Below are 17327 nucleotides of genomic sequence, written 5' to 3'. Positions count from 1 at the left end.
TTACTTCTGCAGAGCCATGTCTTTGTATCGGGTTGAGACTCCCACTCCTGTCTGTACTTTTGTTTAAAATCTTTGCTCATTATTTTGTATAGCTCTTGTTAATGGCGGGAGTTCCCTAACTTAATGGCTTCTCGAAAATGTGTTAAAAGTGTTACCATCTTAAATATACCGTAATATACCGAAAAATTGCTTAAAATACCGAAATGTACCGATATACCGTAAATATACCGTCGGCTGATTTTGGACCCCAAAAAATATCGAAAAGTATCAAAAATACCGTAAACGGTCACCCTGGTCATATTGATTCTTGCACAATAGAGCTGGAAAAACATCGATAGTTGAGACATTCGATATTCTCGAGGTTTTTCAACAAAAAAATCGATACTATCGATAGTATCCGGAATTTTTTTTAAACATTTTACTTCTTTCCATTAAATCAACATAAACAAATTCAACTGACAGCTTTCGTTAATTATTTAAAATAAAGAAATAATATATAAAACTTATATACAAAAAAAATATATTACTTCAAGTAAAGTACACTTCATAAGTAACTTAAAAATAAGGTTTTTTGGAGATCCCAAGTTCACGTTTAAATTTGGCTCATTTATTTGGCGATCCATATGTTCCTATTTAGGAACGTCAGCATCTCCACATTTTTAGGTTTTAGTGATGCTCTTCTCTCGCTTACTATTAAGCCAACCTTGCTGAACATCCTCTCCGACTCAGTCGAAATGACTGGAATTCATAAAATCTTATTTGATATACATTTTAGTGAGGAATCGGTTGCAGCGCACTAAAATAAATACAAATATAATTTATATAAAATGTATGTTTAAGTACTTACATTCCAAAATTCCAAAGGAACTAACTAACTAAGTCTCAAACCAAGATACCTGACTAATGTAGGGTATCGCGTAACTTTTACTTCTCAAGCTTTCAAACTAAAGCTCGTTGTGTGGTTTTCGCAATGGTGACAAGCGAAAGAGCTCACCGCTGCAGCTCTGAACGAGGTGGGCAATAAACAGAAGTATGGTATTATTATATATTATTAGCATGATTTAAGTGTGATTGGTAGTTTTAAATAAAAATCACACAAGCGTGCGTGCCATCAGAAAATGTAGGCGTAAAATTAGCAAAATTTCAAAATTGCCGCGAAAATCCCACATTTTTATTAGTGGCAGCGCTCCTTTTAGTGGCCGTCGATCTGGTGGCACCACTCGCAAAAATAACAAAAATTATTATCATAAAGATGATGCCAGACTTGACAATATACCAGGTGGCAACGACCTATAGGGTTTCAAACAGCAACCCTATTACCTATCATGTATTAATTGTAATCAGAACCGCGTGCAAGTAAAGGCATCATAATCTTAAAATAATGAAGATAATTAAAAGTGAAAATATTTTACGTTTAATATAGTTCTGACCGCAAAATCTGTACATTTTTTATCGACTTAAATTTAAATTATCAGCAATATTTGTACGCAAAAGAATATGTCAGAATCTATGTACCATCTGAGTATATTAACGCAACTACAGTGATATACATACATATGTATACATACATAAATGTATGTTAACAGAAATGTTCCCGATGTATTTTGAACCATTAACATTAGCAATAAATAAGATTGATTTTTCCTGCATGATTCATATTCACATACATACATATATACATGTAGATACATATGAAGAATAATGCTCCCTATAAATTTTAGTAGCATATATGTATATATATATATACATATGTATATAAATATTTTTAAGTGTATGTACTGCAATATGTAAGTATAACTGTTTTTAGAATAACACTGGATACATAGCATTTGCATTTGCAAACTGTGATTATATTTAGTAATAGTTTTCCTACCTTCGCAGTCGAAGCAGTAAAGTAGGTATTATATAGTCATCCGATTTTGTAACCATTGGCTATGAAGGTCGAGCAGTCCATTTATGTTGATCAGAAATCAACATCCATTTATGTACATATAAATTAGAATTGTCTTTGAAACCTACATCTTTAATAAGTGCCGTAGCGGAACAAGTAACAAATTTTGTTACAAGCGGTAACAAGCAACTCTGTCTAACACACCAAATCTGCCGCACATCATAGCATAATTGGAGGTATCAAACCTTTTCGTATGCTTCATATACGCGCTTCTAAATAAAAAAACTTCATCAAAATCCATGTCTGATGTCTCAGGTCGGTAAGATGAATCTGCAGTAGCAGTTGAATCCGATTCCAAATCAATATCCACCAGGTCTGGTATTGTGTAAAAAAAAATCGAGTAAGTTATCAGGCGTCAAGCCATATGAACAACGATTACATTGTAAACTGCACTTGCATTTTACGATATACATACATAGATGAGGACAATTACGGTGTTTTTTTCTCATGTAGACGTGACGTTTGTTTCTTTAGAATATTTCTTAATCCTGGTTTTCAGTTAACTTAATTCGGTTTTCATTGCCATTATGGCAATGTTCAATTTGTTCCAAAATTTCAATCAACTTGCTTGTGGAATAAAAAATGCGTATGAAAACATTTTATTTTATTTTAATTTGTAGACGAACACTGAGAAAAAACAATTTAGATCGTTTAAATCACTTGGCAAGCCAAAAGCACTAATATTCGGATCTGGCACATGCATCAAATTTAATTCCATGTGACTTTATAATGTTATATCATTATTAGAAGAACCAATTCAAAACAAATAAAAAATTGCAAGAGACTTAAATTTTACCTATAGACTTGTAGTTTCTTCACCACTCAATGGATTTATTATTTTGATATTAAAATGATATCCATCTTCTCCTTGCCAAAAAATGAGCGAGTATAGCAACGTGTTATATAAACGATGTGTTTCAGATATTTTTTTGCAGTTGCCCAACATCGCGACGTGCATCACAATATCACGTCTTTCTATCGTTTCACCAACATCACGATGGCAACTTCATCTAATGTTGGAGCGCCAACGCGGCGCTCTTCAAGGGAAATTTGTTGTTCTTCTTCTGCATTTTCATTGGCTGTATTTCCAAATCAATTTTAAGAATTTTTTATATTGTTTCGTATTTGAGTCGACCCGAATAATAATTTCGTGTTTTGAAAAGCCAAGCCAAGCCGGTTCCTGTGACACACAGCCTACTGTGCTGACGTTTGTCATGTCACACGGGAACGCGGACAAAATGGAATATACCTTAGTAAAATGGCTATATGTGCATTGCTTTGAATGACGTTTTTTTTCAACAAATATTTTGTATGAAAAAAATTTCCAAGGAACAAGTTTATGGGAATATGTACTCTTTTAATAATTAATGGAGTTAAACTTATGCTCCTGAAGCTTTTGCAGCCTACTGGGCATTGAGTTCGCAAAGTTTTTTAGTGTTGTTATTTCTATCCTGTTCCATTTTGCAACTATCGCTTGTTTTAATTGCTTCAATGTATCGTTCTGCCTTGTACAGGCATACACTTTTGCTGCAAGGATTCCCCACAGATCCTCAATTGGATTTAAGTCCGGACTCATTGAAGCCCACTTAATCAACGGTTTATTGTGGGTCTCAAAATAGTCCATTGAGGCCCGGGAAACATGAATTGGCGCATTATCCTGCTGAAATGTCTATTGATCACCATGGAAATGCTCAGCAAATGAAAAAGGTTCACTATCTATCAATTCTATCTATGCTTGAGCATTCATCCGGCCGGATATTAAACATATTGGAGACCTCCCTTTAGCACTAAAGGCAGCCCATATCATTAGCGATCCATCACCATGGTTTGGCTTGTAGCAAGTTGCCCGTGGATGACGCGGCTCTCTCCATTATTTATGATGGACATCTGAACCGTGTAAACTCATTTTTTTTTCATCACTAAAAATGAAATTTTCTAATTCGGGGTCCCAGAACTTGTGTTTTTCAAAAATGACATGCGCGCATCATTATGACGTTTAGTTTAGAGGAGTTTGCCCACTTTCTTTTGATATGTCAGGTTAAAATTTTCGGTCAAAATTTGGCTCACACGTTGCCTGGGGATTGTTAACCCGAGTGGCAAACTGCCCCAAGTGCCGTTTTGTCAATTCTATTATGGTTGGTACTGGGCCAAGTCGACAATTTATGCGGTAACCGTCTGGATCTATGAAAATTTTTGAAATAGTATTTCGATGTCGATACATTAGCGAAGCTATTCGACCAGTTTTTATGCCGGCTAATTTCATTCTCTTGATCCTTCCCTGTTCTTCCTCAGAAAATGATTTACCATGTGGCATTTTTAACTAAAATGCAATTTTTTTTAAAATTTGTATTTCCTTGAAGCAATAATGAGTGCTTACGTACAGAATCAATCAGCTTGTCACTTTTACTGAAAAGATGCTAACACTGCGACTCTCAAAACATGAATAGACATGATTGCACATATATCTATTTTCTAATCACAACGGGCCGAAACCGGCCTAAGTGTGACGGGTTCCGAGCGAGCCCGGCAGCCGCCTCAACCTAACCTATCTATTTTCTACGTAGAGCGCGAGCTTGATCTCTTATCTAAGCTAATGGTACCACCACAAATGGAGTTCAAAGAAGACGAAAATTTGTCATAACTGAGCACAACAATAAGAGATAAGAACTGCATAGTCAAACCCAACAAGCATCTATTACTTTTTAAGAAAAATTGAAAATAAATTTTGCACATATAGCCATTTTACTAAGGTAGAACAAATTTTATGAGGGAAAAAATTAAAAAACGTTTGCTGATGTTTTAAGTTTTTTTTTTTATATTTTCAGATTTATTTTCGTATATCTTTAAATATTTAATAAATTTATTTCTAAACAAACTTTTTTGCGTGAATCAAATAAATAAACCAAAACAACAACAAATTTCGAATTCCCGTTGATCGATATTAATAGTTGGCATGGGTTACAGAGTTGTCTGTTCCTTAAATATTTTGGGAATGAAACACTATTAAATTTTAATTCGTATGAATTTTTCAAATTCAAGCACAAAAATTTTCGATATCCGGAACATAGTTGTATAAGTATTGATTCTAAGTCAGGAATGGAATTAATCTAAATTAGAGTAAACAAAAAATTAATTTTTTTCTTTACAGATCCGTTGACACAATTTGAAGTCGTTCTAGATTTACGCTCACATAGGCATGCTTTTGCATGCGGCGTTATGAATATGCCATTGAACGCTGTTCGACGAGAAATGAGTTTAAACTGTATATTCGATTGTCTGTTATCTGTTGAACCTGAAGCCGCCTCTACAGTCGCCCAAAAAACTGACCGCAAACAACTTATTTTCCCAAAGTGGCATGTGAACACTATTGAGCTTTCAAAATCATTTATAAAAGCTAACCCAATCCTTTTTTCTACATGTCAAAACTGTGGAAAATTTGTTTAAAATAGTGCACCAAAGTCTAGACGACACTAGCCTTGATTCCGATATTTGGCACTCTCACCTACTTGGGACAGTCAACACAATACGTTTATCCCTGGGATTTTGATATCGTAATGAATTCAGTTAAAGGTGACACAAAGAAGCAGCAGGAGAAAAATTGGGTACTAAAGAGAAAGCTGCTCAAACGGTGCTACGGACTGTCAGCGGTGTCAAAGTCGGTTGTTTGGTGGATTGGCGTCAGCATCCTGCCCAGTGGGACAAGGATAAACTTAGACATTTTGCAGAAGGATTACGTAAAGCAGTTCTTCTTTGAGAAGCGTGTGGGAAGCGGAGGAGTGTACGAGTATCGGTCCAGCGCCATCTCAAACTTTGGATGATTAAAGAGGATTTGGGGTAGCAGCCTAGCAGCGTATACCCATCCATCTAAGCTCACATGTTCACGTAGATAACATATTCAGTTGGCTATCTGACAAAGATTTCGCAAGAAATCGCGATTCAAGTTTTCAGATCTAAGTAATTGGCGATCCAACATCTACGTATATTCTTTCCTTTTCCAGTGGCCAGTTTAAGTTAGCAGACAAACGAAAATGCCCGCAGTCAGATTCTCAACGATTTCGTCTTGTTGCATCGTTGTGATTGTTTGTGAAACTCAAGAGTTTCGTAGCTGACATTACAGCCACGAATATTTCCATAGAATCTACAGGAATGCTCTATTCGACTCCCTACGTAATAAATAAAAACCCAAACATATGAACATATAATATCGGCGCATTGTTAATGATGTTCTGATTTTCCGAGTTCTTTCCTCGCTTAGAACATGTCTGTTTGTCAAAGTGAAGACGCAGACATCGCAGCCTCTCGTCCAGAGACGTTGCAGTTGCAATCTTTATCAAACGCTATTGTAAACTCAAGAGAGAAAGACTTGGATACAGAGGAATACTATCCCTTTTCACGAATTGCTACTAAAAACAATCGCTTAAAGCTCAATTGGTGGCATTCACCCACACAACCGCAAGATGTGGAAGCAGCATTCTTGCAGCCTGAGAGAAGGGAACAAAGAGGACATGGACATGCCAATAGAATAAATACCGTTGATAATAACAATACCGTAGTTCATAGCTGCCTTAACACGCCATCAAAGCTATTTTCCGTCCTTCAACGAAGTCAGCCCGATCGAGATCAGAAAGTGCTCACTTGCGATACAAAAAACGAACCTCCCTTTGATCCGGGGGTTGAGGAATTTGATATGAAGGACTCTCATCGACTTGTAGATGGTATGTACACCGATATGCGCATGTTACACATGTCTTTAAGAAGAAAAAGTACTGTTGGCTTTTTTGTTTATTATTTTATATACATATAAGTATTATTTCAAAACTGGTCTAAATTGTTAATCCGATCCTGTAACTGTATTCACTGTGAGTTTGTATCTATTTATAGAATACAAATCTGGGTAAAAAAAAAATCAAAGATTCAATTTTGATTCACTAAAAGAACCAAATTAGCATAATATGTATGCCACCATGCCAAAAACATTGAAAGTCAGTAAACAAAATATTTCCATATAATTCTGTCTAGAATTTATTAATAAAATTGTTTGATTGTTGACCTATTTAATAAATTGGCATATAATTTCGTTAACTTTGATTTAAAAATACACAAGAGCTTACTCAAAATGAGTATAAGGGTATATTAGATTTGTGGGGAAATTCAATGTGTGTAACGGCCGGAAGTAAGCGTTTCCGACCCCATAAAGTATATACATATATTCTTGATCCGCATCAATAGCCGAGTCGATTAAGTCATGTCTGTCTGTCCATTCCTATGAGCGTCTAGTGCTCAAAGACTATAAGAGCTAGAGCAACGACATTTTGTATCCAGACTTCTGTGATATGTCACTGTTGCAAGTGTATTTAAAAACTTCGCCACGCCCCCTTCCCCCCCACAAAGGGCGAAAATCTGTGGCACCCACAACTTTGAAGATACGAGAAAATTAAAAATCTACAATCATAGATATTGACCATATCTACCACATTGCCGAATCTGGATCAGATCGGATAACTTTTATAGCCAAAAGGAACAAATAAATTTGCAGTGGCTAAGCAGCGCCTGAGGACACGCTCAGACTCGTTTTCTGTCTCTCCCGCACGCACTCTAGATTTGGTTCTTTAAAATTATAAACATATATATATGTATATTTTTTTTTATTATGATTTTATTTTGTATTTTTTATTATAAAATAATATCACTGATACAAATTATGTTGTTGCTGTTACTGCTAGAGCAAATTCTAAGATATACGTTTTATAGTGAGATCTAACAGAAGTGCGGATACCAAATTTGGTTACTCTAGCCTTAATAGTCTCTGAGATTTGTGGATGCCCCAGATTTTCGTCCTTTGGGGGGGCGGAAGGGGGTGTGGCGAAATTTGGACACGAAACGGTCAAGGTCCGATATCACAGGAGTGTGGATACCAAATTTGGTTGCTCTGGCTCTTATAGGTTCTGAGATCCTTGAACTCATATTTTGCAATTGGCAAAACCGACCATGAAACCTGTGTGTTAGAGAGAGACAGAGCGAGAAAGAATGAAATTGTTTTCTTGATTCTATAATAATTAAACGATCTGATGGAGATTTTACACTCTAGAACATATAGTCATTCTCTACGATTCTGCGTTCTTGTTTTATCGTATCTTTAAAAATGTAGATGCCACAGATTTTCGTCCTTTGTGGGGGCGGAAGTGGGCGGGGCGAAGTTTTGAAATATTTTTGTAGCAGTGACATATCACAGAAGTCTGGATCCAAAACATCCTTCCTCTAGATCTTATAGTCTTTGAGCACTAGGCGCTGATGGGGACGGACAGACGGACGGACGGACGGACAGACGGACAGACAGACAGGGCTCAATCGACTCGGCTATTGATGCTGATCCAGAATATATATACTTTATGGGGTCGGAAACGATTCCTTCTGGACGTTACACACATCCACTTTTACCACAAATCTAATATACCCCAATACTCATTTTGAGTATCGGGTATAAAAATGCGTGTCATCAAGAATGCGTGTCGAACAATTCGGATGCGGATAATATTTGGTTCAGTTATCTGCACAGGATTTCTGGGGTAGATCTTTTTTTAGATCATTCTTTTGGGCAGGTCGACTGAGTGTATACGCCGGTATCTGGTTCTCGCAAGACGCCTCGCCAGTACATTAGGGTGACGTCTAAGCTTACAAATATGGCTCTTCGCTTGATTGTTGATAACATCACCAACGAGTGGTACGTTAAGGTCCTTGGCAATATCCCGGTTACGGATATACCACTCAGCTCCAGAGATCCTACGCAGAAATTCACTCTGGAATGTCATGATCCTCGCAAGGTTAGTCTTGCCGGCAATCCCATACACCTGAATGCCGTACTTCCAGGTAGTATGGCTTTGTAGATCATGTTTTTCAAACTAAGCTTGTTGCTTTGTTTAAGTAGTCAGAACATTTACTGGGCCTTATCCAACAACTTTTCCTCACGCTACGGATGTGACTGTCGAAAGTTAAGCGTCTATACAGTGTAACTCCGAGGTATGTTCCCAAGCAGGAAGACACCAGGGCTAGAGCCCTTTCTTATAGTGTGCGTCACCACTGAAAACTTATCAGGGTTTATGCAGATGTTCCATCGGCAGGCCCAGTTTTCAAACAGCTTGAAGTATTGTTGTAGCTTGTCTGTGGCATAGACACAGCTAGCCCTCGAGAGTTCTGCTGTGTCGTCAGCAAATGTTGCCACCTTGAGGGTCTGCCCTGTTTGCCTTCGGACCAGTAGTAATGCCTTCGGAGCAGTAATGTGTCGGTACAAGCATGCTGCCTTGCGGTACTCCTACCTTGATGGTCTTGGTCAAAGAAGCTGCACCATCCTGGACTACACGGAAGGTTCTCTCCGTCAGAAAGCTTTTAATAATATAGTATAATCATCACTTCCAATTTTTTTGTTTTTAAATAATACAAAATAAGTGTTTTCTCATTTTATTAAAAACGAGGGGGAACGTTCTGAGTTGCTGCGGCGACCGCAACTCTACATTTATACCCGATACATAGTCAGTATGGCTACATTGAGCGACATTGAGCGTGTGCATGCGGGAGAGACAAAAAACGTGTCTGAACATGTCGTCGGCCACTGCAAATTAATTTGTTCCTTTTGGCTATAAAAATTTTCCGATCTGATCCAGATTCAGCAATCTCATAGATACGATCATTCTCTATGATTGTGCGTTTTTAGTTTTCTCGTATCTTCAATATTGTGGACGCCAAAGATTTTCGTCCTTTGTGGGGGCCGAAGTGGGCGGGGCAAAGTTTTGAAATGTTCTCGTAAAAGTGACATATCACAGAAGTCCGGATATAAAATGTCGTTGCTCTAGCTCTTATAGTCTTTGAGCACTAGTCGCTGATAGGGACGGAGAGACGGACGGACGGACAGACACAGGGCTCAATGGACTCGGCCATTATCACCACAAATCTAATATACCCCAATACTCATTTTGAGTATCGGGTATAAAAATATGTCACCATATCTGTCCTTCCTTCCGCCCATGTCTGTCCTTCCGTCCGTCTTCCACTCGTCTTGTTTGACGAGCAAGCAAATTTTGTGTGCAGACTTCCATACTGGGTGCAAGTCTGTGGTGACAACAATGTCGAGAAAACCGAAAATAATAGAGAATGAGTATTTCTTCCCGATTGCTACATCTACATCAAATCGGATTTAGCCAGAATAAACCATGCAAGGTTCCAAGGCTACATAGTATAACGGCTGGTGTTGTATTGAGACGCGTGAGAGAGCTAAATGAAGCGCCATATAAACAAAGAAAACAGATAAAATATTCTTTAATTATAACCAAATAGGTCATTAGGTGGAAAGAGGATAAACAAAGAGCAAGAATTAACATTAGAACCAACTATGTTCTCCCATCTCTAAAGAGAAGGGTAAGAAAATTAAAAGAGAGATCGTGGGATCTCTACACGCATTAAACAACAAATTAATTCGTCGCTTTTGCGAACAAAGACACCAAATGACAGAGAGAGAAAAAGCATGCTGCACTCATGGGCTGCGAAAGCAATTCCGGCGCTTACGTTAATTAAGCACATATGTACATATGTATAAAATATTATTTGATGAAAATTTCATAAATCATAAGCTCACATATACATAGACCGTCTGAGTACCGCCGCGGCTCAGCGATTTCTGCATACTTACATATGTTAGTGTATATGTATTTACACACCATATACATACGTACATCGGTATGCTGGTATAGTTGTACAAAAAGTATGTCATACACAAATTCTTATCAATGTATATACGTATGTACATATATACATACATATATAGTACTTGTGTATTTATTGACACTTGCTGTAGCCCGTTGTGGTGTTGGTGAATATGCATGATCAAATAATAATAATTTGTCGGCAGTAATTACCAGGCAGGAATAAGAGAATCGAGGCAAAAAATAATTTCGAATCGAGACCACCTATAATACCTATGATTGTATATCTTGCGATCTTTAAAATAAAACCTTAAATGCACACACTTTGGACATCGGTGGAAGTTTATTGTTTTATGTTTGGCACACAACTTGCTCATAAATGCGCCGTCTCACTCTCAAAGCTATTGAGCAGTATCAAGAAAATGTTCGTACGGCTGTGAAAACCTACATATTCATATATGTATGTACATACATACATGCATATGTATAATTAAAGCTCCATAAACAAATAAACGAATCTAGAAAGCCCGAAAGCCAGGCGGACTCGTACTCTCTTGGCAAATAAACAATAGCAACCGAGACGATCGTGCTTCTTATCATATTGCTTTTATCTACATATTGGCTGTTAGCTTTTCGATTACGCGTGTCGCCTTTAACTCCCGTAGCTAATAGCTAACCGTGGTACCGTAATATCTCACTGTCTTGATCCGTCCCTTCGAGTAGCTTTACCTATTTGACCAAACACAACGTGAACACGTAGATGTCTTTATATTTGCTTCTTTGTTATTTGGGTCAAAGTGGTGTTAAATTTGCATTTGCATTCCGGTGTTAAGACAACGATCTTTATTGTACATACAAATATACAATTTTAAAATATGAAGTCTGCTGTTTTATGTGACCTTATCACATTTACGTGCGAATGAACATACGTATACGCTTTAAAAGAATTTTCCGAAAGACCTTTCAGAAGCCTGGACCACGAGGTTTCTTATACGTACTACATATGTATGTGTGTATATACATATGTGCATACGTATATGCATACATAACCTAGTGTAGTTTTATGTATGTACGTCTTGATGAATCTGTAGAAATCGCTTAATTCGAATATCTGGATGTTATGATTCACGAAACTCAATCACAACAGTTCAGGGCTATGGATTATCGCAGACGCTGAAATAGGCTTCGAACTATTCTGTTTTTGTTGTTGTCACGGGCACATTGTTGGCGAAACTGACGATGAACTGCAACGTGTTAAGAGGTATGGAATATAACAACGAAAATAAGGTGAACGACATAACGTCATAATGGAAGTGGCAATGGAAACCATTGAAAATTTTGCAAGCATTTAAGACTGTTTGTTTTTTCTTTTCTTAGATCCTAAACCATGCGATGGTATATTAAATCAAGACCAGGAAGACCAGATGAACATATCCGGATATCGACGCTGTTATGTGCGCAGTATTCTTTGCTGGGTCTGCATTGTTCTAACTGGAGGTCTACTGCGACTCGTGTTACACTGGTGGCGCCATTGGTATTTGTTCGCCACCTGCCATCAGTGCCCTCTAGATGAGGCAGATCAGGTATTGATAGTAGAGGACTATCAAGGCAAGCACAAGCTGTATCATGTGAAGAGCGTTCGCGTTTTAAATACAAATCAACTGAAGTAAGTTAAGGGCACATTTATTGGGATTGTCGATGCTGTAATAATGCTTCATTAAATATTCTTCAATTTCAGGTCCTTATTGCTAAAGGGATATCCAAAAAGTAGTGAAGTCGATGATAATAATTTGCAAATCTCAGTGCATTTTACATCAGCTCAGTTCAAAAGTATGTGTATGTAGACAAGTAATACATTTAAAATGCATCATAAGAGATTATACATACTTGCATTAGTTTATGCAAAAATTAATAAACATACTTACATATTTCATTTAAAAATTTATAATTCATATCTGAGGATATTAAATAAAGGTTTGCCAATTCTATTTACCCAGATTGTTCGTCCATTCGGATATTCCGGTGCAAGCAATTGGTATATGCGTGGGACAGCACACTGAATTGCTTTAATAAAGTGAATGGCCTCGACCTTAATGTTCCTTGTTCATACTACCATCAGCAACGTGGCTTAACGGTGTATGAGCAGCTATCCAGGCGCATAGTTTTTGGTGAAAATGAGATAACTGTGCCATTGCGAGATGTCAAAACGTTATTATTCCTGGAAGTGCTCAACCCCTTCTATGTGTTTCAAATATTCTCGGTTGTCCTGTGGTTTACTTACGACTACTACTATTATGCTTGTGTTATTCTCTTAATGTCTATCTTTGGAATAACAATGTCCATTTTGCAAACGAAAAAGGTAAGTGAGCCGGTTATTTACATTTTTACAATTTTCACATTGTCTTTTAAGTAAAAGCAAGTTGCAAAAGTTTATATGTATAATGTCCGTCTGTTCGCAAAAACACATGGAGATATGAGACCAGAAGATCTAAAGTAATAAAATAGTGCTCACAACTGACCGACCCGGGAATAAATAATCTTGATCAAAAGCTTTAAATTCACAAAATAACAAATTTTATAAACCGAAAAATACTGTATTTATTTCATTGAGAATTTCATTGCGAGAGTCGGGATAGTTCATAGTTCTCTGATGATGGTCATATTTTGTTAAATAGCATCTCCGATCCCATTAACCTATTAACATACATATATAGTTATATAAACGAGATCTTAATAGAGAGACAGAATATCCGTGTAGATAGAAATTACTAGCAGTGTGAAAGATATATGATCAATAAATCAGAAACCAAATCTGATTACTATATCATAAATACAACACAGTAAAGATCGATCTGTAAGAGTTGCTTTATTTTCTTATTTAATTCCATAATACTATAAAATTCCTGTCTCCTAGAATCAAGATGTACTTCAAAAAACGGTGCACAACACTGGGAATGCTTTTGTTTTGGATTCTAAGGGTGTTTCCAAAGAGTTTCCAACACAAACTCTTGTACCGGGTGATATAATTGAAATACCTTCATCAGGATGTACAATGCAGTGTGATGCAGTATTATTATCAGGCAACTGTATTCTAGATGAATCGATGCTAACGGGCGAGAGTGTTCCGGTAACAAAAACTCCGTTGCCTCCGAAACGTGATATGATTTTTGATAAGAAAGAGCATGCCAGGCATATACTCTTTTGCGGAACAAAGGTTATTCAAACGCGATATATTGGATCTAAGAAAGTATTGGCATTCGTGATTAACACCGGTAACATAACAGCAAAGGGAGAACTAATACGATCCATTCTTTATCCTCCACCTGTGGACTATAAGTTTGAACAAGATTCATATAAATTTATCCAGTTCTTGGCATTAATTGCTTGTGTTGGATTTATTTACACACTAATAACAAAGGTACATTAGTATACAAATTATTATTATTCTTGTATATTTTAATTATTTTTAACCATGTGTAAATGATTTTCAGATAATACGGGGAACGGATCCGGTAAAAATAGCAGTTGAATCTCTGGACCTAATTACTATTGTTGTACCTCCCGCCCTACCAGCTGCAATGACGGTCGGTCGCTTTTATGCCCAGAAGCGTTTGAAGGTTAACGACATATTTTGTATCTCTCCACGGTCTATTAACGTGGCAGGAAGCATAAATTGCTGTTGTTTTGATAAGGTTTGCCATTTAATTCCATTTAGGGTAATTCTTACGTAGGAAGTTGGTTCTGAAAAAAATGATTTCTTATTCTTACTTCTTTTACTAATTTCAGACTGGTACCCTAACGGAGGATGGGCTGGATATGTGGGGGGTGGTCCCTAAGTCGTCCACTAACCAATTTCAAATACCCTTGAAGAACGTGAATCGTCTGCCATATGATCACTTCCTTTTTGGCATGGCAACATGTCATTCTATTACTGTACTGAATGGTACGATGATGGGTGACCCACTGGATCTTAAAATGTTCCAGTCAACGGGGTGGATACTAGAGGATTCTAAAGATATACCGGATAATGAGAAATATGGCCTTATTTATCCAACAATACTGCGCCAACCAAAAGACTTTTCCTCCGATACTTCGTCACATATTAAAACTGGGTTACAACGGCAGTCATCAGTAGATGATTTGTTAGCTAATGTTGGCCTGTCGCAGACCCAGAAAAGCTTTGATCATGGGATTGTACGAGAATTCCCATTTACCTCAAGTCTTCAGAGAATGTCGGTCATCACTCGTTGTCTCAGTGCACAAGGATTTAATGTATACTGTAAAGGCTCTCCGGAAATGTTACAACAGCTGTGTAGACCGCAGAGCCTACCAGATAACTACTCCCAACAGTTGTCGACATTTGCCAAAAAGGGATACCGAATTATAGCCTTGGCATTCAAGGCCCTCGCCCCCAAGATTAATTATACAAAAGTTCAGCGTATTTCCCGCGAGGAAGTTGAACTTAATTTGGAGTTTCTTGGTTTTGTTATCCTAGAGAATCGACTCAAGCCCGATACTACAACGGTAATCCATGCACTAAACGCAGCCAAGATAAGGACAATAATGGTAACTGGAGATAATATTTTAACTGCCACGAGTGTTGCAAGGGATTGTGGTATAGTATCTCCTGCACAGGCGGTAATTACGGTGCACGCCGATCCAGTTGATTTGGCTGCGATTACACATACGCATGCTCACAGTAGTCATACTAGTCCAGGTGATACGAAAAGCACGTCCGAACATTATCGACATAGACAATACAAACTTCAGTACACTTTGGACTTGGGAAGCAAGAACTGTGCCCCATCTCAATGGAAATCTAACTGCAATGGAAACACTGTAAAACAAGAGAGTAACTTAAGTGGCAATTGTCCTCCAAGCCTTTACCGGTTGATGTCTACAAATTCGTTAGCTAATGGGTCAAACACTAGTTATGCTGAAAGCATTTTTCCCAACAGTGATAGCTTAGCTAGTGTAAAGACCGTGGACACATGGACTCACAACGAGGCTATAGAAGTTGACGTGGAGCTTGGAACGGAATTCGCACAAGACGATAATTGGCGGCGCCATTATATATTTGCAATGGATGGTAAGACGTGGCAAATTGTGAAGGAACAGTTTCCTGAGGAGCTGGGAATACTTTTAACGCGTGGAGCTATTTACGCCCGTATGTCGCCCGAGCAAAAGCAGGCATTGGTTATGGAACTTCAAAAATTAGACTACTGCGTGGCCATGTGTGGCGATGGTGCCAATGATTGCGGTGCACTGAAGGTGGCACATGCTGGTATTTCGTTAAGTGAGACAGAGTCGTCCATTGCCTCCCCGTTCACTTCGCGTAATCCCACGATTGCGGCTGTGCCTAATGTTATAAAGGAGGGTCGCGCTGCATTGGTCACATCGTTTGGCATTTTTAAATATATGGCAGCATATTCGCTGGTACAGTTTATATCAGTGATGATCCTGTACTCGATCGACTCGAATCTAACAGACAAACAATATCTTTATGTTGACCTAGGCTTGATATCAATATTTGCCTTTTTTTTTGGTAAAACTGAAGCTTTTGATGGCCACCTAGTAAAACAGGTCCCGCTTAGTTCGCTGATATCTCCCACGCCATTGGCGTCGCTCTTATTGCATCTGGTCGTGGTGACTGTGTTTCAGGTAGCTGGTGAGTAAGACAAACTGTTACTTCAGTCTTCAAATAATATTTAAATATCACCCCGATGATCTAGGTTGGTTTCAGCTGCAGCAACAGCCTTGGTTTCAGCCGTTTCAATCATCAGATGAGGATCACCTAGGTTGCTATGAGAACTACACCATGTTTGCAATTTCCAGTTTTCAGTATATTATACTCGCTTTTGTATTTTCGAAAGGTGCTCCTTATCGGAAACCCTTGTGGTCTAATTGGCCACTGTGCTTAACATTTATTTTAAACTGTTGCATCATAGTCTATTTAGTTGTTTACCCTAGCGAATGGGTAGCCAATTTTTTCCAGCTAATTGTGCCACCAGTTATGAGTTTTCGATTTGTAATGCTTATTTACGGAGCTGCAGCTTTTGTTGTCCATTTGTTTGTGGAGTCTTTTCTTGTTGAATACCTAGTATTCAAAAAATATCAAGTGCGGCGCGACCAAAGCTGGACTACGTCAAAGCAACAACACATGCGCCTGGAGTATAATATTACAGCAAATGAGAACTGGCCACCTATAACTGAAGTATACGAGCCCCACGAATCCACTGATTGGGAAGGAGGACAACCTACATATGTTAGCTTGGGCGCTGAGCAAAGTCTTGATACGCAACACAACACCTTCCTAGGATTTTTTGATTCGTCGGATAATAATGCACATAATATAAAACAACCTCCATCTACTCCTTCTGTAGAACAGTAACATTTAAGACCATTCGCATAAGAAATTGTACAAATCTAAATAGTTAATCATCCCTCTTTGTAAATACTTGTGTTTGAATACAAAAATTAAAATAGGAATACATATATTATATAGGTGACTAATTATAGTTTTGTTCGTAGTTGGAAATTAAGTTACATTTTTGTCATATCATCATCTTCATACAAGAAGAGTTTGTTCTTATAATCGAAGTTGTGAAAGTGTGCACGGCGATGCTATATATATAGTGTGTAAAATATACTACCTCTGATTTCGGCCGGAAATTGCACATTAC

At 37.8% G+C, this 17327-nt stretch overlaps 1 protein-coding gene and 1 long non-coding RNA gene across 6 annotated transcripts; one reads left to right on the top strand and one right to left on the bottom strand.

The window, feature by feature from the left end:
- Window positions 1-489: 489 nt before the first annotated feature.
- On the bottom strand, window positions 490-11082 carry LOC108164419. Of its 2 annotated transcripts, none has more exons than XR_004473316.1 (3): window positions 10969-11082; window positions 848-1004; window positions 490-796 (listed from the first exon to the last, which is right to left on the bottom strand). It is a non-coding gene; the product is annotated as an uncharacterized LOC108164419 (long non-coding RNA). The 2 variants fall into 2 exon arrangements; XR_001775838.2 differs by lacking the exon at window positions 10969-11082 and adding an exon at window positions 1874-2067 and having other exon boundaries at window positions 495-796.
- LOC108164416 (probable cation-transporting ATPase 13A3) lies at window positions 1317-17326 on the top strand. Of its 4 annotated transcripts, none has more exons than XM_017300093.2 (9): window positions 1319-1574; window positions 5100-6666; window positions 12022-12310; window positions 12383-12474; window positions 12642-13003; window positions 13559-14062; window positions 14136-14336; window positions 14431-16312; window positions 16377-17326. In XM_017300093.2, exons 2-9 carry the CDS (start codon window positions 6210-6212, stop codon window positions 17033-17035), a joined length of 4446 nt encoding a protein of 1481 aa, XP_017155582.1. In that variant the 5' UTR covers window positions 1319-1574; window positions 5100-6209; the 3' UTR covers window positions 17036-17326. The 4 variants fall into 4 exon arrangements, with proteins under 4 accessions (XP_033250283.1, XP_017155582.1, XP_033250281.1 ...); XM_033394390.1 differs by lacking the exon at window positions 1319-1574 and adding an exon at window positions 1769-1787; XM_033394392.1 differs by lacking the exons at window positions 14431-16312; window positions 16377-17326 and having other exon boundaries at window positions 1317-1574; window positions 14136-14156; window positions 14218-14308.
- The last annotated feature ends 1 nt before the right edge of the window (window position 17327 follows it).

This window comes from Drosophila miranda, chromosome 5 (assembly GCF_003369915.1).
Source record: "Drosophila miranda strain MSH22 chromosome 5, D.miranda_PacBio2.1, whole genome shotgun sequence".
NCBI classification, from domain to species: domain Eukaryota; kingdom Metazoa; phylum Arthropoda; class Insecta; order Diptera; family Drosophilidae; genus Drosophila; species Drosophila miranda.
Note: the sequence above shows the minus strand (reverse complement) of the source record. Positions and strands in the feature narration are given on the sequence as shown.